General features: G+C 40.5%; 1 protein-coding gene across 1 annotated transcript in view; it reads right to left on the minus strand.

Moving 5' to 3' along the window:
- Nucleotides 1–4608: 4608 nt before the first annotated feature.
- The window catches only part of FGFR2 (fibroblast growth factor receptor 2), an 82728-nt gene continuing 65289 nt past the window's right edge, over nucleotides 4609–22047 (minus strand). The window contains 9 exon segments of the mRNA XM_059821494.1: nucleotides 4609–4851; nucleotides 8533–8638; nucleotides 9441–9578; nucleotides 11416–11486; nucleotides 12881–13003; nucleotides 16475–16665; nucleotides 17433–17543; nucleotides 18174–18295; nucleotides 21811–21962. Coding sequence (XP_059677477.1) covers nucleotides 4687–4851; nucleotides 8533–8638; nucleotides 9441–9578; nucleotides 11416–11486; nucleotides 12881–13003; nucleotides 16475–16665; nucleotides 17433–17543; nucleotides 18174–18295; nucleotides 21811–21962 — 1179 coding nt within the window. The 3' untranslated portion in view covers nucleotides 4609–4686.

Consider the following 22047-nt stretch of genomic DNA (forward strand, 5'->3'; position numbering starts at 1 on the left):
ACAGAAATACCCTGAAGCAACTGGTTCTGCTTGCCCCTTGTTCTGTCTCCATGCATCCTAGTGAAGAGAATGACTGCCCCCATCTTCTCTCTCCTTTAGGAGTTTCATGGAAAATCTGGTTAACCGGAGTTCTGCATAGGTAAAAGGCAATAAAAAAGATGACTTGCTTCACAAAGTCTATTGCATTTAAGCTGTATCATTCAGGACTCATGGTGATGAACGCTCAGAAGTACACAGACATATTTACAGGCGTGGAAGGATTGACAGTCTTTCCAAGCACAAATTGTTGGAGGTAACTTATGCTTCCTCACAACAAATTTATGACATTTACTGCGGAAAAAAAAAAAATCAATGAAATATTTTTATAATAATTAGATCAAATTATGCAGATAGAGAACTTCCTGATTACAGAATGGACAGATGACCTTTCAAAAACAGGTGTTGGTTGGTTTTTTTCCCCTTCTATGGCTTTTTTCCTCCTACGAATAGCAACTTTTTTGCCTCAGTTTTTCCCTCGAGTACACTAAGCTACTTAAAAGCATCCAAAAGAAACTAAAGCATATGAAGGTTTCTGGAAGGTTTGCTAAAGGACTTGGTTTTTAACAGTTCTTTACCTTTCGGGAACAGCAACGATCACATACTGCCTCGAGCAGCCATTCTCTGCACGTGCTTGGAATTTCCTGGACTATAGAAAGTCTCCAAAACTTGCCATTCAGTATCTGCATGACATGAGCTTTCCCGTCACAGACTCGGAGGACCGGAGGAAACCCTCCGCCCAGCTCACCTAACTGCTGGATTTTGCTCACAGTTGAGCCACAGGAGATCACATCTGCTCCAACCGGGGGAAGGTCAACGGCACCCATCAGAACGCTGCTCCTACCACCGATGACTTCTACCACCCGAAAGGCATGCCTTTCCACCTAGCCTGGATGGGTCTTGCTCCACCTTTCAGGCACTGGATCTGGAGCTTTTATGGAAGAGACCTTCATTATTAAAAAGTATTTCACTCTAACAGCAGTTTATATACCCTGATCAAGACAACTCTCTCGGATTAATTACATTGAGGTCACTGAATCTTTCACTAAAAAATCGTCTCTAGACCTCAGGTTTTTGTAGTGCTTTTCTCAATATCCTTTCAATGGACAGAAACAAAATTTACCAGATTTTCTACATAGATTAGTTCATGTTACTTCCAGAAATAAAACCATTGACTTGCCTTTTGACAAATTTGAAACTCAGAACACAGTTCAACTCTTGCTTTTGTAAAAGCATAACAGATACTGAATATCAAACCAACAGAAAAAGTGGCAGAATAGAATCTATCTTCTTATCTGACATATATAACCCATGCTACTTGTTCTATTACTGTCAAAAAGTGGAACAAAAACAAAACAGGCAACGTGAACTTCTTTATGAACTTGAGCCATAATAAATTTGGTTCCTATATCCGTATTTTCTCATATATTACACAGAGTTGATCTGAATCAATACTTAAACAAGAAACAACTAGATGCTGCAGGAAACTGATTATACACAGAACTTAATCCTCATTATCCACATCAATATAAACTCATTTCCTGACATAACGCTACTCTTCGTTATTGCTCCTGTTATTAACGGCAACTTTATTTTCAGATGAGCTAGCAATCCAGATTCCTGACCCCTTCTTCTCATGAAAGAGCCAAAGGTAGGCAGGGCAATAAAGTACGTGTCCCCTTCAGACAGATTTCAATGCTGGGTTTTATTTTCTGCTGCCTAATTTCCTCTTGCAACTCCACACACAGAGGATGTTCTGCTTCTCCCCCAGACAGGGAGTGCTCCTGTGCCGTGCTCTAGAGCCAGTGTTTTCAGAGAAGGAAATTAGTCAGCAGGACATAGAGAAGAAAGACTTCAGATAGCAGGAAAGAACAAAAGCTTAATCCAGGGATTACACTGTAAAATTAGGAAGATGGCAGAATATACTTCAGCCAATGTTTGTGAAATTGTGGTCTGTCTCCAAGGTGCAAATCTAAATCTTTGAGAGCTAAACCAATCGTGAACAAAGGAAAAGCAACTAAACTATTTAGAACCAAATCAGGGTAAACAAATAAGTTTACATTATTCAATAGCTCCTTTCCATCATGTTTCTGAGTGTCTACATACTTTTATTTTTAAAAGGTATCAAAGTTGTAAAGATGCTTTTATATTCATTTCAACATGAGCAGAGCAAGACTGAAGATCTTCCGATACCCTTTAAGAGAATCTTAAAACCAGACGCATGTCATTAAGAATATTGTGGTTTCTGCCAGACAGTAGCTACCATTGCTGCTAATAGTAATAGATGTCGTGGGGAAAGGGAACCGTTACTTTTTAGTAAAGCCAGTGGGAATTTTTTCAGTCAGATACTTCTTAGCTGCAAAACACCAGTTTCTAACAGGCACTTTTTTAGAAAGTTTCTTGGGATTGGTACGGGATTTCTGGTCAAAGTAGAAAGAGATGAAAAGAAACCAAAGAATAGTTTGGTGTCTGGAGCACTTTTATAGCATGTGGTGAAGACCAGGTTCAATAACTCTTTTCTGGCTAACCTGCAACAGTAATGTGACCATAAAGTTCCCATTTCTGTTTCAAGCACTAGCTATTTTGGTGTGTCTTCCTTCTGTTTCCAAGATTAAAAAAAAAAAAAAAAAAAACAAAAAAACTTTTATACTGTTTCCATGATGACTGTGTCTTTCCATCTGTTATGGGGTTTTTAAAATCTTCTACACAAATGATCCTCCAACCTCTCTAATATGAATGAGAAACCTCACTAATTAAAGGATACAGCGTGACTAAATAAAAAGAGAAAATATTTTATGTCTACACTATGAACACTTCAAACCATTTTCCAGCAAATAGTGTCCCACCCCGCAAACACCAAAGATTGTACGTATGTTTACTCAAATAACCCATGTTATTCATGAGCAGACATTTTATAGGACAGAGGCAAAAAGTATTATTCCTGAAAGAATTGCTTTGTAATATAGGATCGACGGTAAGGTCAAAAGGAAGCATTTTTGGACGTGTTCCATCACTTGATGTTCAGGAAACCATTTTGTATGACACAAAGGATTAGGAAAAATAAGCTGCATGACATTTATTTTGTAATTTTAACATTAATATCTGTAGAAACATTTTATTGTCAGTACAAAAGTTAACAGATTTTAATACTTCTTTTACCCAATTTAAAAAAAAAAAAAACAAAACCACACCACCACATAAAACAGTGTAATTTGCATTCATATTGCATGGCCATATCAGTGTGAGTGTTCTGAAAGTAAAAACACACCACTTCCGTAAAAAGATACAACCAACAGTGAAATTCTAGCAGAGGCCAGTGCTATACCTACTGTTATGGAATGGATCAGAAGGAAATACTGGAGTCAGCATGAATTAATCCCTTAAAAAGATGCTGATATTCCTATGGCAAATTGTCATTATAAACAACTTCTCTCTTTTTAACTTAAGTTACAATAGAGGGATAGTCTAAGAGGCAAAAGATCCAGGCCAGAAGATCTGGAACCTATTATCCAACTCAGGGAAGAGAATTGTAGTTAATTTGATGCATGTGCAACTCAGGGTAGAAGCTCAGCTCCTTTTAGAGCAGTACATTCTGCTATGGTTATAGACAAATTCATGTCTTTCCTTACTTTAGGAACCCTCTTTAATATTTTCTTCTTTTTTTCTGTGTGTATGTGGAATGAATCTGCTTTTTGGCCGTTGGAAACGTTGCCGAAGAGTTAAATTCTTAAAGTGACAGGTATTGAGAATAAAAGACTTTCTTGTTAAAGGATTTGGTTTTGATAAGAATAATCATCTGACACTGCAGTTTTTAAACACAAATAAATCAAAAGTTTAATTCCCCAAAATTAGTTATATACTGTAAATATTTCTTTTTTTTAAAGATCTGAAAACTAGTAAAGTCTGAGCAATATATCTACTAGTTCTCTGTGCTGCCTGCATAGAAATGCCATTTAAATTACAAAAACACAACAACCCTATAAACGATTAACTGTTTTGTACATTACCAATTAGTTAATAAATTAATGATATACCATTTTCCCTGAAAGCAAAGTATTTTCCACCTTTGGATGGTGAAAATTAAGAAATTCTGTGTAAGAACAGCATTTAGCAAATAGCTGTTAAAAAAGAGACTAATTTGCTAGGTGGATTGGGACATCCATTTTTAAATCAATACAAAAAATAATTCATTGTAAATATATATAATATATATTTATACATATTTTGAATATATTTACATACATCCAGCACCTATATACTGCATTTGTGCTCTGTAAGTGTGTGCCAACATATATTTTCTCCAAATATTACAAAATAAACAAGAAAGGCAGACCCAGAGTTTGCCTCAAGTCCAACTGGTCCATTGTACAAAGTCTGTTGCAGCTTACAGGAAGCCAGAAAGTTGATAGCGATGGGTATCTAGACACAGCTCATAAACATTCTTTGTTGGGAATATTTAAAAGTTGCAAATTATGAGATTCTTTATGTAGGTTCTGACTGCTTTCCTCCAAGTTTTCTTTTGTTTTTTTTTCTTCTTCCATATTTCATATGTACAAGCAGAAACATTAAGGTCCTGGAGAAAAGATTTTGTTTTGTAGAGGGTAGGTAGCTTGATGTTCTTGTTTCTTTATTCCTCTCTATGATTTCTTTTCATGTTTTAACACTTCCATTCATGTGTTGGTACTTGGGAAGACAAGGTTCATAAGGCATTGGATCGGGAGAAAAAACAGAGTCATCACCTGAAGAACACGAGCTCCTCGTGTCAGGGTAACTAGGTGAATACTGTTCGAGAGGTCCACTGAGGTCCAGATACTCCTATGACAAAAGAAATAAATGGCATTTTTAGACAGTGAGTAAAACTGTCAATAACATGTTACCACTGCTCTGATTTGGCTTGATTATACAGTGCATAAAAGAACGGTTTAAAAACGACACTCATTTCTGTAATGCAATTGCATTCAAAACTGCCTGTTGCTTAAACATCTTCTCAAACAAGGAGCTTGAACAGAGAAAGAAAAACCAAACCAATAACACTGTACTTTTCTGAAGTCCAACATCACCAGCATTAGCCGCGTCAGTGGAAATAAACATGCCAACCACATCAAAAGAGGACTTTTCACTCGCAATGATAAAAACGAAATTTCATCCTAAATAGAACCATTTTTCTTTAGCACATGGTAATGATTTGGAGAGGGAAAGATACTTCCAACTTTATATTCCTTTGGTCAGTTTGAATATCTGTTTTATATTCTGCGATATTAAATATGTGTTTAAACATGCAGTGGCATACGTGCAAAAACGAACTGAAAGGAAAACAAAATTAAATTCACTAGATTTGGGTTTTTTACACTATATATTCATATGTGTGTGTGTGTGTGTGTGAAGAGTAGCCATGACCAAAGCAGTCATTACAAAAGGAAATAATATCTGCTGAATCCAAGTTTTGGGTTAAGGCTCTTCTGCTAGAAACAACAGTTTTGGCAGGAGAATAAAGTTATTTTTCCCCTTGAAACGTTCCTTCTCTTTCAACTTCTAAAGGCAGCTGCATTCATTTAAATGCAATCTCTTCATTTGCTAAACCACAAGTTATGATCGTACTGATGAGACAAGTCTTCCACCTCAGTCAGTATTTTATGCTGCTGTGCTTAGGTTTGGCGTAATTTAGTTCTTTGGTTAACATATTTTTTTAAGTCAGAAATTCAATCGTTACCATATTATAGTTAAAAAATGGTCACCATTTTAAAAGAGGGGGGAATGTAAGTTTTAGAATGCCTGCAAATACAGTAGGCAGCAAGAGAAGGCAGTTTGGATCTATGATTACTGTCTACCTCGCTGCCTAGGCTTTTAAAAGATCCACAAGGACAATCTTGACCCTTATTTATATATTAGCAAACCAGTCCTACGTGACCAGAAACAATCAACCACTTTCCAGACAGATAGAAGAAGAAAGTATTCCGGTATTGGAAGAAACAGGGCCTTCTCATGGGATATCAGGCATGGCTTGTCATAGCAAAAGACTTGATATAATTCAGTTATGAATTCAGTATTGAAGGTGGGATCCTTCACCCTTCTCCAGCCTCCTTATCCAATGTCAAGGGCCAAAGTCACATAAAGGGGCATAAGAAGTTTCCAGTATCAGGATGGTTCCTGGTGTTGATATAACGACACAGCCACGGGGCTGACGCTTGGTGACTTGTGCTCAACAAAACCACCCCCAAAAAACAAAACACCAACAAAAAAACCCCAACAAGTGATGATTCAGCATGGAGAAGAGCAAGACATTACCATTTAAGCAGAAATAATTACTTGCACAAATGCAGAAGGTATTGGCTGCCCTAGCAATTTTTTGAGTTGTTGGGTAAACCTGGCTGACCCTGTATCAACAGTGTCATTTTGGGGGGAAAAGGGAAAGTGCCACTGTGGAGAGGATAAGCAGAAGTATTGTCAGACTGATGCACAAAGAATGCGCTTCAGGAAAACTGCAGATTACAAAAAAATAGAGGTCTCAAAAGCACAAGCTATGGACAAAAATGGAACACACTGGAGTTCTCAGGAGACTCTGAGTGAGAACATGACGAGTTTTCAGGAACGTAAGATGTGCTGCAAAGACAAGTGAAATAATTTGCTTTCTATGTCCAGGGTAAATAGGACAAAAGCAATATCTTATGTTGAAAGATTAGAGATTAGGAAAAACTTTCAAGAAGTAAAGCTAACGAAACAAAGCAATAGACTGTCAAGGGGTGATGCAGAAATACAGCAGTGGAGATCTTTAAGGACAAGTTACATAAACATCTGTCAGGAATGACAAACATATAGTGGATGCTGCCGTAGGCCGATCAGATGGACTGGATGTGTTCCTGAACTTTTCCAGCCGTTTTTCCTATGATTCTAGTCTAAAGTAATTTACATAACCCTAAAGGCCTTTTCAGGTTACCTTTGAGATCATTCCAGGTCCATGAGCAGTACAGATTTGGGAAGACAAGACGGTTAAACACACACAAAAAAGAAAGCAATATCCTTTCCCAGGCTCAGAATTGCAGCCCAGAACCTCCCTCTTGAATTTGCAAATGCATATCCAGTCCAAGCCACCCAGCACTCCGCAGTGGCAGCCAGCCCACCTCCAACTGGTCTTGTGAAATCATATATAAATTAGGCAGAAAAAGATGCAGTCACTACTGGATGAGGCGAAAACGGTAATGGGACGCAGAGCTGTGTTACCGACTCCGTAGGGAGCGCATATTCCTGCCTCATCTCTGAGCCACCCCTGAAGGTGCCACTTCTTAGAGTAAACCTTACAAAACAGAATCCAGACAAATTTATAGCTGCTACTGAAGCCAAAATCTTTTTCAACTGGATCTACTAGGCAAATGATGGCCATAAAAAATGGCATCTCTTTACTCAGGTTCTCCTGTCGTCATTATTGCATACAGCCTTTCCTAATACTGCTTAATAAACCATTTTTTATTTCTCCAACAATTCTGAAAAATTAGAAAGTAATGTTGCGGACCAATATAAAGTGATCCAAATCTTTTTTTTTCTACCTTTCCCTCCCCCCCTTATAAAGAAGTGCTATAATCTTAGAAAATCTGAAAAATGTATTTTGAAATGGTCAAAACAAGTTGTTGCAACTTTCCTCTGTAAGGGCATTGTGCTTTTTTTTCCTCCCATTATATATAACATTTCTCAGAAATGATAGAAATTTGTAAAATATTTCTGGGACACCAAGCACTTTGTCTCAAAAGAAGTTTCCACCAAAATAATCAACATTTCCATCACTTGTCATCTTCCTCAAAGGGGCATGTGATTTAGTGATAAGAGAACCGATTCCTGTGTGAATACCCTAATCAGTGTGTTCCTTGCTAAAACTAATAATATCTTAGACCTCTGAAAGAATGCTTTTCAAATAAAACCTTTTCGCATTCATATATCCCAACCCGAAGCAGTGTTAGGCAGGACCTTTGGATAATTGGATGGCTGTTTGCACCTTCCCCGTGGGCCCTCGTTCCCTCCACAGAGAGCTATTTCAGCAAACCTAATTCACTCTCAGACATATAATCTGAAATCTACCATTGACAATTTCTCCTCTTCTGACCTAGATATCATGGCTGGGAATCAAACTGAGTCGACAAATGAAAACCACCATGAACTCTACGTCTCTCCTTCACATGAAATTCATGTTGAAACATAAACATTGCCTCTCCACCTGCCACGTGTAGTCCCTTGATACTGCTATGCTAAAAACATCAAAAGATGCAATGAGAAGTAAACAATAATACTTTAAAAATGTGTTTCTGTTTATTTACATAAATCAAGGCATAATGGCAAGAAACCGAGGATTTCATAGGATACATAGTTTAGCTGCGTGTAACCTCAGAGGACAACGACAAACAGAACAAGAAGCGAACTTGAGCAGGATTTCATAATTGAATAAATTCCATCTGTCTCCTGAACCATTTGTCCTGATCAGCAGCTTATGGAGGGAAACAATTTACCTACCTCATTAGTTGTGAGAGTGAGAATCCGATCCAAGTCTTCTACCAACTGTTTAAAAGTCGGTCTCTGTGAAGGCACAGCATGCCAGCAATCTCTCATCATCATATAGCTGTAAGAAATACGCATTTTCTTGGCTTAATTAAAATCACGCGTCCTTCTCGTAAACCTTTTCATAGACAGTCAATGTTCTTCATCACAAGTAAAGCAGCGAGCCCCCACAGCCCTTCCACGTGGACCACTGACTTCCCCAAAACGGCACAATTCTCTCACTTCCCCCAAAGGTGCATTTCTACTCCTGTATCTCTCTTGCCCAGTGTCTAAATTACCATTTTGTGGACCCAATTCTGCAGCCTTCTCTCCCAGGAATTTCAATGGTATTAAATCACACATGCTTAAATATTTTTGCATGTTAGGGACTGTGGTCTTTGTGAAGTGAAGAAATTAAAATGGGGGGAAAAATTGTAAAAGTAGTCAGGGACTATACTGAAATACCAGAAAGAGAAAACACTCTCCCCTCATTACCAGGAGATAATGCTGCGTTGATGCAGAAGTTCCCAAATTGTGTACAACACCAGCCTGATGTAGCTTACATATGATTAGTGGTATGCGTGCCATTTAGGAATTTTCAGGTTAACGAGATTAAAATAAAATAAATACAAGTGTAAAAACACTGATGAAGACTGGCATGTAGGTGATCTCTTCTTTTTTCAACAGGATCACAGCAGGGTGTGTAAAGAAGTACCCTCTGTCAAACATTTCCTGAAGACCTTTTCATACCTTTTCTTTACATATCTACACACACACATATCTCCACAATTTCAGCGTCAACCAATTCTGAAAATAGCATTAATCACGTTTATTGAGTACAGTTTGTGCCCTTCCGTCCTGGTACAGCAAATAAGGGTCCTTACAGCTCATTGGTGCAGTTGGCAGGTTTATCCATTCGGTGCCCTTCTTTAAGCAGCTTAAAAAGTTCCTCCACTGGGATTCCTGGGTAGGGCGATCCTCCTAACGTGAAGATCTCCCACATTAACACACCAAATGACCAGCTACAAATCAAAGAGAAAACTGCATTAGGAGATCTGCCTTACTGCTGAATAGAGAGATGTGTCTGCGGCAGATGGACTGACTGCCAGTCCCTCTCAGGAGATGCTTAAATCAGCATCTGCCCAACTCTGACCGCCCTGAGCAGGACATCGATCTGTGATGTGCGTCAGATGCATGGGCAGCACACAGAACAGGGACTATTCTCAAACACACTCTTCGCCTTTGCCTGGTGTGCTCTGAGCCCCCGAGCTTCCAAGGCTACTGCAAAGAACCGCGTCTTCAGTGCTTAATTATTTACAGAATGCTCACAGCTGAGCCGGATTGCAATTACGTGGCGGGATATTTTGGAAAAAGCAGGCTGTTCAAAACAAAAATATTTTGCATCATTCTGCTTTTTTTTATTTTACTGATTTCTGTTAGGAAATTAAGGAGGATAATTTTTAAGCCAGTTTTCCTGCCTGCTTGCCACCTCCTCCAGAGCCTGCCCCATCACGCCTTGCTGGCAACCTAGGGCTCTTTGGCAGGCTGCTCTGCCAGGTGAGCAACAGCACGCAGCTTGCACTGGCTCCCAAGCTTCTCTGCAGCTCTCCCAGCTTTGCAGCAGTGTATTTTAGTCAGCTGTTTGCACAAACTTACAATAACATTCTCTTTAGCTGTCTTCAAATCCACCACAGGGCCAAGAGCCTCCAAGTTCCAGCACTGAAATCCTCGTGCTCCGTGGCTGCTGAGGAGCTCAGACTGACTCTCAGTCCGGAACCAGTGGAGTAGTTTACTTCACATTCACTTAAATATTTTGCCAAGATGTTATTTTAAAAAAAAAGTTTGATCCACTCTTAACCTGTGTATATAGTTTCCTTTGTAAATAATGCAAAGATTGCAAGAAAAGCCTCAGTAAATACTTTTCTTGAGTAGGAGGCAGCACGGGAAGTGCACTCAGGTTAAAGAAAGAGGAGATACCTCTGATTTTCTCCACCCTGCCCTTTTTCTTTTTAACCCTGCACTGACATGCACAACCTTTTACACCTGTGCTGGGAAGCATCCAGCCCTTTACGGTTAACAGCTTCTCTTGGAGAAATAAAAAACGTAAGATATTCATCTGCATTGCATAAAAAAAAAATACATGTCTACTTCAAGCACAACGCACGCAAGTACTGTAGATGGGCCTAGGAAACTGTAATAGGAAGCAGAATAAACCCTGAGCGGTTGCATCAGCCAGCGGCTCTGTGCACACATGAAAAGATTTTGAAGTGTCAGAGTCCAATGATTTCCTATTACATGCGAAGTACTGCTGGGAAGCAACACCACTTCTAAAAATCAGAGAATGCGTTTCTGGTATATCCAGCCTATGTTTTATTGTACCTAACCTTAGCACAAATTTTTATACGAAATTTTCAGGGACTTTCTTTTCTTTCTTTCTTTTCTCTCTACCTTTTTTTTTTTCCCCCCTCTTTCTTTTTTTTTTTTTTTTAAAACCTGAAGGAAGTCCAGAGTATGTCAAAAGCCAAGCAAATTAGCTAGACTCTTTGTAGCTGCACATCCGTAAATAAGTTCAAGGGGGGAAACTTCCGCACTGACAGAAGGAGGTTAGCGTTTTCCACCTTTCATGTGCTTTGAAGCTGGGCAGATTAGTAACAGAGCACTGGTTAGCAGTCTACCATAAAATCCTCACTTTCTAAGGGCAAGTCCTGTTCCATCTATTAATATGTGAAACAGAATGAAAACGCTTAAAGGTAAAGGACAACAGGAAAATACACTTAAAATATCCCAAACTTTAACAAATACAAACCAAAACAACCCTCCTTCCTAGCCCCAAAGCCCCATTCAAATAAGGCCACTTACACGTCACTTTGATGCGTGTAAACTCTGTCAAACAGAGCTTCTGGAGCCATCCACTTTACTGGAAGCCGTCCCTGCAAGTTTGGAGGGGAAGGGAAGAAAAATTAAAATGGTAGCAATTTACAGGATGATTTCAACACCAATTTTTTAAAAGATTAATCAATTCTCAGGGAACAGTCTGCTAATGCAAACCAGCACATAGTTTACCTTTAAAATTTTCTGGAAAAAAGAAGTAAAATGGGCTAAAGCGGGGAGACGGTTAAGAAAAATGGATATACACATTGAAAATAAAATTAAAAGCATTAAGGGCTCCCAAAAAGTTCCCAGACTGCTTGCTAGGAGAACGATAGGATAAGCAGATCAAAATGAAAAAGATTATTCCACTACAGCTCTTTAAAGACAAAAAAACCCCATCAATAATCCTCTGAAAAACAGGCCTGCCCGCAAAACTCAGTTGATGGCTAAACCCAAGAATTTGGTTTCCCTGTCCACCTTTTGCAGTGGCCCAAAGCTCACAGGCACAACTGCCTGGTGCTCTGCACACACGCTCCGCTCTGCTCAGAGCCCAGGAACCGCACTGCATTTGGTATGAAGAAGGTTCAATTCCCCCCAGTACTGACGTACCCATACCGGTTACTCTGTCTTTTGGAAGTAGGCAGATATTACCATTAAAATGCCATTAATCACTTAGTGCTTTGTTTTCATAGATAAGCCACTTAACGTGATTGTTAATAATAATTAATATTTACACAAAATATTGGAGTCTATAGAACTGGATGAGTTCTGCAAAGTTGCCATCAAAACCCAAGTGTAGTTCGTCAGGATCTTAAGAAAACCCCTGAGAAGGAGGTGTAAGCTGTTTAACCTAGGCATCAATAACTACATTCGAAATGTTTTATCTTCTTGATTCGGTACAGGTTAAACAGCAAAATGATGACGGAGTGGGTAGTAAAAAAAAAATAAAAAAAAAAAAAAAAAATCAATTTTCTCAACCTCTAGCCCCGCTTTGATACTACCGCCATAACTTGTACATAACAAGCTAAGTACAGGCAAAAGGCATAAAGCTGTATGTGACATTACCACACATGAACAGGATTTTTATTATGGTTATTGCTAGCACTGTTAATACAGTGTTTTTCAAGATCCTAGGCTTGGTACAAAATGAGCTGGAATCAACAGGAATATTTCCACTTATTTCAAGTGATTGGAGTCAAGGACACGCACAAAACAATTGTTGTATTTTAGCGTTTCTAATAAATCATACAAGATACAGCCTCTTTGGTTATCTTTTTAACTAACTGTCACTGTAAGAGGGGACAGAAACGCTTATGTCCTTGATCCCTGTTTTCTGCCTGCGACAAAAAGTGAGGCTGCTGTACAAGAAGCCCATTAAGTTTACAACCATAGTTTTGAAGTGAATCCTTGAAAGAAACACTTGTTTCCAGAGATAAGAAAACCATCCACTTACATTAGTAGTCTTTTTATAATAATCTATATTGTTGATGTCTCTGGCTAAACCAAAGTCTGCTATTTTCATGACATTATTTTCAGTTACCAAAACGTTTCTTGCAGCCAAGTCTCGATGGATACACTGGAAAGAAAAGAAAAGAAACAAAAAAGGCCCACTGAAATAAACTGCTGTAAAAGTGAAATTACTTCTACACCATAACTAAGTCTCCTTTACAGATTTTACCCTAAATCACACGGTGGGAAAGCCACACATTTACTACAAGCCTGTGAAATGTGATTGTCTTAATGACTCCAATCCATCCCCTCAGCTGGTGTTTCCAAGTTGAACGACGGCCCCAGGAAGCCCCTTAGAAAAGCCTGGTTTAAGACTTATATTTTGCTAAGGCTGACAGCTTGGGTGGTGACCCAAACTGTGCCACGCTGTTTGTGATTCACTCTCCGTTACACGTGCCCGGGTACAGGTATTGCAGCGCTTTAATTACAAATACCATTAATGAGCGTTTTATGAAGTTGCTTCTCTTAAATTATATCATCTCACCAGAGCTAAAACCTGACAGTCTGGATCAGTGCAACCATTTTTAATATAAAAGATCTTAATATGAGATCTATCCACAGGACATAATTTTAAACTAGATGTCTAGGGTGTGTGTATTTACCTCAACCATGAGACTATAACAATTTAATTAAAAAAAACCCCAAACACAAACCAAAATAACATAATCAGGCCTGGGCTCTTTGCTTTTTAAACAGCTTTGATACTGAAACTGAAAATGCTGTCTCCTCAGAGGTTTCTTCTTCACATCAGCATTATCCTGGAAACTTGCAACTGATTCTGGACACTGAAAGGACGTTGTGACTGCGCTGGATATTATTCCTGTGTTTAAGCAGCCTTATCAGGGGGGATGGCGGCAGGGACATGGCAAGGAACATTGCATTTGGAATCTCCCCGGGCTATTCTACTTCTTTTCAAGTTAAATATCTTTTTTTTTTTTTCATCCTCAATTTTGGATTACTCTTTATGTTGCCCTCTTTATTTCAGCATGTGCATAGACATGCTGGACTGAACCACTACAAAAAAAACCCTGTACAACAGCCAATTTCTTTCTTGCATTATAACTTGCCCCAGGAATTTTCTGAGATCTCTTATGCTGCACGGATAAAACGAGCCTACAAAGCTTCTGCTCCTCACTGGGTTAGTCATGGGGAACTGCCAGGAAAAACCTGCCCCAGCAATGCCTTCATGTGCGAAGGACCAGACAACAGTACATGCTTTCAGCATCAAATCAGTCTTCTAATTCAACATCAGCAATGCTACAGAAGCAGAAACAACATAGGCCAGCCTTCCTACTTCCCTGTCCCTGTTCGCAAACCCTACAAGAACTTCCTCCAAGACACTAGGAACTCAACTCAGTCGCCCAAACAGAAGTACACATTATCATCTGAGATGCCCTGTGATACCCAAGGTATTTTGATGACAGGAGACCTGTGCCTTTCCAGAGCAGCAGGCTGAGGGTACCGCAGAGCAGCTCAAATGCCATGTAACACCTCTCAGTGAATACACCAAATGATTCAAACCCTATTATCTTCCATCAGTGTATTTCTGCTTTCTCACACCTACAGTTTTACAACTGAGACTCTTTCTATCTTCAAAAAGGTGCCATTATTCATTTCTGCATCTGACAGGTTTCATAGCTGACCCCCGGCCTAATGATTTGCTGTCTCTTTGCAACAATCTGGGTGAGTCCCTGTGTCTGGAAGTCCCTCTATCTGGAGCTCCCCTGTCATTCTTGTGCAGTACTGGAACGATGAAGAGGACACGTTAACAGAATTTTAAAAAGCATCCATCCAACTTAGGAACAACATCCCATTTCCAATGTACAATTGCAAAAAAGGAGGCACCCAAAAATCTTTACGTCTGTTTGGGGTTTTTTTGTTTGGGGTTGTTGGGTTTTTTTTCTTTTTTGGTCTCAGTGAGCCATTTATTGGATTGAAATAACAAGAACACTGGCCTTCTCACAATTCCTGCATGATGGAAATACCGTGAGAAGACCAGCTCTCTTATTATTCCAGTTCAGTAAATGGATCCCTAAGGGGAAAAGAACTAGTGAAATACAAACAGAAACGGTGGGATATCTGAAGAGCCGGAATGCACAGTTTTGCTATGTGCTGCCTTTGTTTCCCCTCCACCCTCTGCCTTGTGCAATGCCTTACATTCCGTCAAGTTCGGCGCAGCGAACTTTGCAAAGGAACCGGATCAAGGATGAAATGGTTCTGCCATGTGCATCTGTGCTAACGCACACCTTCTTGGCAGTGTCCTACGACAGCACTTTAGAGCTTCTCAGGCAGATGCTTGTTCTCAAGATTTGCCAATCAAAAGATTTATTTTTTCCTTTCACAACAGTTCTATTTTCTTGGGACATGGCTCATTGCCAGGCAAATGTTTCATTAATCTTAGAAAAAGATATCCCAAGGTGCTTTACCTAATACAATACTCATGCTTACTTCATTAGAAGATTTTGTCTCGGTGTCATGCATGTCTCCCTGTCTACCCTACTGTACTGAGAATTACTATTTCAAAACAAAAGGATAAAAGCAAAATTAGACCTCGATTCGCCCTCCTCGTAACCTCTACAAGTGCAGAAAAGCAATAAAAAAAAAATCATGACTCTACACAACAGGACTGGTGGTTTACACTCAGTTCTGGTCTTTGGTTAAAAACAGCTCCATACTTGGGAGCGGCCACGACTGCAAATCGGAACAAACCCCACTAACCACTCCACACCTTGCAGGAAGTGTTTATCATCAATATGTGGTGCTCTGCTTTAGACATTGGGTCCAAACACCACCCAGGGTATTCATGATTGCTTGTCCACCAAGCCACAATATGTTTACAGAGTTAGCTATAGAGGGCTATTTAAGGTTTCGTAACTATAATTTAATGAAATTACTGGTGAAAAAAAGGTTTGAAGAAAAGTTGAAGAAATAACTGTCTAGGGACAAGACAGGATAAATAAATTCTTTCAACAAGCTTGGTCTCCTGACAAACACCAGTTTTAAGTAAAGCGCATAATTTACAGTGACTAATTCACTCCACCTATTTTTGCCTCTTCTGTTTAAAATTTTTGCCCTGGCATCTTCTGGTCTTCTCAACTCTGGCTGTTACCATTCTGTAAATCCTTTCACTAACTGAATTCATTTATTTTACATCACTACGTGAGCTGATTTGGTTGATTTGACCGGAAACAGAAGGCAAATGGTGCCTGCTGTCTCACGGGTGGAGTGATGTGACTTGTGTAATCAAGTGACCACCTGTGCTTATGAATTCAAAGTGCAGATATGTACGCAATATTTACTTTGAACGATCCATTTGGGGCCTCATTTTAGCAATGTTATTAAACAGAGATTAAAAACTTTAAGTGTATGCATTTTCCCACTGATCTCCAAGAGTATGGATTATGCAACCTGTTTGAGAAAGGTCCTTCTCCCAGCAAATTCTTGAACACAAACGAGACAAGAACAAAACTAAACAAAAAAAAGTGCCGAACAAATACGCACCATGCGCTTTGTGCAGTACTTGCCGAGTTCTACCTACTTTTTGTGAAGCCAGGTACTCCATGCCTCTTGCCAACTGGTATGTGCACGACACTAAGTCCTTGAATGTCATCTGCTCTTCTGGTACCCTGTTAATATCAAAGGAATACTCCATCCCCGGGGGGCGGCGTGCTCGCAGGTACTCACGCAGGTTTCCTTTGGAAGCATATTCTACTATCACATACAATGGACCTTTGGATAAACAGAACCGTGTGAAAACTGGAGTAAGGTCAAAAGGTAAAATGTTTTTATGTAAAGAAGCTCTTAGCGTTCTATAATAAATGAACTAAATTAATAAATGTTTAACGGTGAAATCAGTAAGCACAACTCGAAAGAAAAGGTGGTCCAGACCTGGCAAAGTGACTGGCCCAAAGCTCCATAGCAGGACAGTAGCAGAGCTACAATTAGTGGCTGTAAGTACCTAAACCCTGACCCAGTGCCTATTCCTTCCAGCCCATGCCATGTACAGACAAGCAAGCATTTTCAACCAAAAAATGCTGTGAGATCTCAAACAAGGGGAAAGTGCTTCTTAAGGTTTATTAATATCCAGAGTTTTATGCCATGCTGCATCACTTTACATGACATAATTAGCTTTTAATAAAAACACTGTGGTCTTTAGAGAGTAAAAGTGCTCATTTCAAATTCATGGCATACAAGTTCCACTACAGCACAACTGACAATTCAGAACAACAGGCATGGGTAAAGCCTCTGTAAAATGTCATTTTTTCCCCTACAGCAAGGGATTAAGAGAGTTTTCATATGATATAGTACCCTTTCTCATATTAAAGCTGCAAATATAATGAGAGACAGAAGTTAAAATATTGCTGCTAAGCTAGGGAAATATCTAAAAATCCCATCATGGCATGACTGCTTCTGTAAAAACTCTTGAAAAATTATAATTAAGGAGACTTTCGGAGACCTGTTGCAAAGTCCTGGTTTACTTTCTTTTCTCTACTCACCATCCTGGGTACAGGCTCCAAGGAGATTGATGATATTTTTATGCTTCCCAATCATCTTCATCATCTCCATCTCTGACACCAGGTCAGACAGATCTTTTTCTGTAGCATCATCTGTACGAGACACAGGTTCAGTTCATATTTTCTAGCGTGCCAGCCTGAACTTCACTAAGGCTCACCAGTTGGTGTAAAACATGTGTGCTTCAAAACACAGAATACAGGACTTGTTTTCCAGTATATACTGTACGTTAGACGAAGTCCTATGTCATGTCCTAACAAAAAATAGCCTCAACCTCTTTGATGGACTGACCATCTCTTCAATGTTATATGTTAAGAGGCAACACAGTAATAGACACAAAAATGCTGTCCTTAGCTATCAAACCTCCAATAACTATGCCTTTCTTGCAAACCAACCTTTCAATTAAATTCAAAATAAATCGGCACCAACCACCTGGACTGAATGGGCTAGGATCTACACGTGGACAGCCTCTGACATGAGCTAAACTAAAAGCAGAGAGACCCACACGATGCTAATACATCTCCTGGCTCCTAAATACTCATTGCTCAAGATAAACAGGCTGTCAAGGGCACAGATTTACACCCCAAACTGCTGAAGGCTGAGGTCAGCTATGTGCTCTTTGACCCCCCCCAAGATGACAGAGTTCAGGTGCCACAAAGGAAACTTTTCGTGGATGAGAACTGCCGTATCACCCATTCTGATCCCTAATCACCTGATTTTCTTACCTTTCAACATCTTCACTGCCACAGTCACCGCTTCTTTTGGCCTGTCTTTGTCAATCCCAACCGCTTCGGCCATGACGACTTGCCCAAAGCAACCTTCTCCCAGGGGTTTACCCAGCGTCAGCCTAGAGGTGTAAACAGGAGATTAACACACAGCATCTGGTGAAGGGATGGAGCCAGTGAAATTCCAGGGCTAAATATAAAAAGCTTTCAACAACTTGCTGTAGCATTAAGCGTTTATCATATGGAACTAATGAGACCCCGGGTGCGCGACGGTTTTCATGCGCGCTGCAGTATGTTTTCTTAGGGACGATACAGCGAACGTCTCATATGGGCAGATCAGTTGCTAAGCCCAGCTTTTAAGCTCTCCCTCTCCTTATACTAAAAAGCTGTACTCGATGGCTAGCGGCGAGACACGGTGTGGAGGGGCAGAGCTTTCAAAAAGCATCAGACCGCGGCTGAAATTCAGGAGCAGCCAGCAACACGCAAGCTTTTCCTGTCATTGTAACACGGCCGGTTGTATTCTTTTTCACATTGACTGCGAGGAGATGAAAGAAAAGTTTCTTTGTGTGGGTTGCCATGTGGTGGCTTTCAGGCAGCTGATAATTCGTGTGCTAAAGGGTGGTATTAAGAGTGGGGGGATGTTTTAAATATTATAAACTCCTGTGATATAAGGGCAACACTGCAAACAAAGGAAAATCAAACATGCTCTGGGGCAGCTTAATTTTAGCTCAAAATTCATATTCTTGCTTTCTGTTTGGGGATGTGAGCCGTGAACATTTGCCTAATGACCTCTTGGGCTGAAGGGATTAGACAGGACAGAGACAGCAAGTCAGTAGACACCGTGTTTGGGCACAGCTGCGGGTAATTATCACACCCATTTCCCTTTCTTGTGGCTGATGAGGTGGCCAGACAGCCTCCTCCTTGTGGGAGAGAGGAGGGAGGACGAAGGCGAGAGAAGGGGAAGGGGAAAGAGGCCGGTGACAGGCGCACGGCGAAGGCTCGGGAGGGGTTACTGCTGCGAGAGCCCGGGTAAAGGCGCCCGCGATGCTCCCGCGCCTTGAAGATGCTCACACGCCTTGAACGGCTGCCAGGAGCAGCCTCGGCCGCCGCTGCCTCCGGCTCCGCTCTTCTGCTGCGAGTCCCGGCGCGGCTCACGCAGAGGCGACGCTCTCCCTGCCCGGCCGCACGAGCGGCGGCACAAAGGCGGCACCTCCGCGGGACAAAGCACTTGGCAGAGCTGAGCATCCCCTACAAGCCGTCTTCTCCACAGCCTCCCCACCCACAGCAAGATCGCCCTTCTGACATCCTCACGCATTCCCCCAGCGCTTTGATCCTTTAAGGGGCGAGACGGGACGCTTTATTTACCCACAGCTGGGTCTAGCACAGAGCCTGTTCCTTGGCTGCGGGCTCTTTGCTGCCACAAATGTCATGTATGAGGGTGACAGAAGACGTCTCCTCTCTGCAGCACCCGGGCTCTGCTCAGAGAGTGGGAAGCAGAGACTGGGGGAAACTGGAACTCCATTTTAATCACAGTACCAACGTAAGAAACCTTTTAAAAAGAGCAGTCACTAACTGGGCTATGCAAAATGCATTTTGTGGAGCATATAGCTGGTTGCAAAACCTGCTCAGCTGTAACAGACAGACACAGAGACGTCGATCTCAACTTTAGGAGGATAAAGAGGTAATGTAAAAAAGAAACTTCAAAGCCTCTGGGCAAAATCTTTTTGGTTCCAGTGTAAATGCTTAAGGGCCACATTCAGGCTCCATAACTCGCAGAAATTACCATCTAACTCCAGAAGCAGTGCCACGGCAGAAATCAGGGAGGGTGTTCGGCGGGTTCGATGCTGCTGTTATCCAGTGTAGGAGCCAGATTTGGATAAGCTTTTTCATAACCGAGTTCTTAAGGTCTTGGCTTTCCACGGTGAAAAGCAGGACTCACAGATATGATATACGTAATAGGGACTCATTCTTAAAAGCATGGACTTCCGTCTTCCCCCGTGAAATACAGGCAGAGTTGTCATACCATCAACAGAAGAGTGTTAGACCAGGGCTAAGTGGTTTGAAAACCCTGCTTATCTGCTCAGGCACAAGACAGAAGTGAGAGGGGGTTCCTCCCGAGGGCAGCCCGCAGAATCCTTGTCAAATGCGGTCTTTGCCTCAGTGAGAATTCCTCGAGCTGTTTTGGATTGGTTTCTAAAGCAAACGCGGGTTTAAAAAGGTGCAAAGACTGAAGGGCAGCGTATGCTATGCTGAGGTCATCCTGCATTTTCTCCAGAACTAAAATTGAATTTAGGATCTTGGCAGAGAACAAACATTTGCATTGGAAACTGGTTAATTTATGTGCTATTGCCCTGCTAGGACTAAAGTAACAAACCCCTCATTGTGTGCCTCCTGCCCCCCAACCTAATAAACTGCCTCTAAATAGCCTCCTTTCATTGCAAATCTGCTCCACCTACATTTGTGCTGAATGCTGGTTTTAAATGTTTAGCGCTCTAAAATTTTCCGCATTTAGTGTACCCCTCCAGGGTATGGGCTGACAGAAGTACATATACAGGCCCCCACTGTTGACTAGAATACTGCAGGTGGCAATTACAGCATTTTGCACTAGTTTTCAGCTACATCATTAAAATAATTTCCAGAAGAGTTGTCAGAAGGTTCAAAATTACAGCTCTTCTATCCAAAAGTTACACGGCTGAACTTTGAAAGAGAACTGTTCATAATAAAAGGTGCTTTTTTCTCAAAGCCACCTAAAGACTTCTTCAAGTTAGTACTAACTTTAATACATAACCATGGTTCTACCTGTATTAAGATTGTCTCTCTTTTACATGTCTTTTTTATATGAAGAAATATGGTTACAGCTTTAATTAGATTATTCAGCAGCTCATTTTGCATGTTAGTCAACAGACTTTGAAGAAAATATTATGCAGCCATATGAATTTGCATATATCAAGATTCAGTATGCTGTGCTTGAAACCTAATAATTTTAAGCTGCAGAAGTTGTGTGTGTATATATATGTACACAATACGCAAAATGTCGCATTAAATTGAAACCCATCATCTCCATTAATACAGGCTACTACAAAGTCAACGTAAAATCCTACCCAGAAGGTCCTGACAGAAGGAAAAGATTGTCTAATACCATATTCTAGACATTCTCTATCTCTTACATGATACTTTATTACCTATCTTATAAATATTTAATAATTAAGTTTAATATTTCAAGTAAGAAATATGATTTAATGTACAGAGGTATTGCTTGGGAAAATCTCAACTGCCCTTCAACAATGCTTGTCTGTGGACATCTCTTCCAGTCTAAATCTTATATATTTTGAAATAACATTTCAGATTCACTCCTTTCGTAACAAAGGAGTTGCATTTCAGCAGGGTATCTGAAAATCTACCAGAAATCTGAAAATAAAATCAGAATGACAGGCAGAGAAAATTCAGCTTCTATTTAAAAAAAGAGACCGATTTCAGATAATTGAATTGGATCTCCATCTTCAGAGGAGGTTCAGGTAATTGAGATTTTCTTTTAAACTAAAGAAACCTTGGGAGACATTGGGAAGATGTTTCCTCTCATACTGTGCCATGTTTTTCAGACATGTGTAGGTAGTGTTTAGAGGAACATGCTACGTACTTATCTCTCGGAAACTCCCATTTTGGGTCTTCTGGCAATTCATATTCTGAGACTCCTGCCAGCATGGGGGCATCGGCAGTAGAGGAGAGGCGAGTAGTTATCCTCACCAGAGGCGTGTTGGAATTCATGGAGGAGCTCGAGTCGGCTGACACCTGTTGTTGCAATACAAGATGCAAAAAGAAAGAAAGAAAAAAAGGCGGAGATGTAACCTTGACCCAATATCTGGAAAACAGCAGT

This window comes from Gavia stellata, chromosome 9, assembly GCF_030936135.1.
Source record: "Gavia stellata isolate bGavSte3 chromosome 9, bGavSte3.hap2, whole genome shotgun sequence".
In the NCBI taxonomy this organism is placed as follows: domain Eukaryota; kingdom Metazoa; phylum Chordata; class Aves; order Gaviiformes; family Gaviidae; genus Gavia; species Gavia stellata.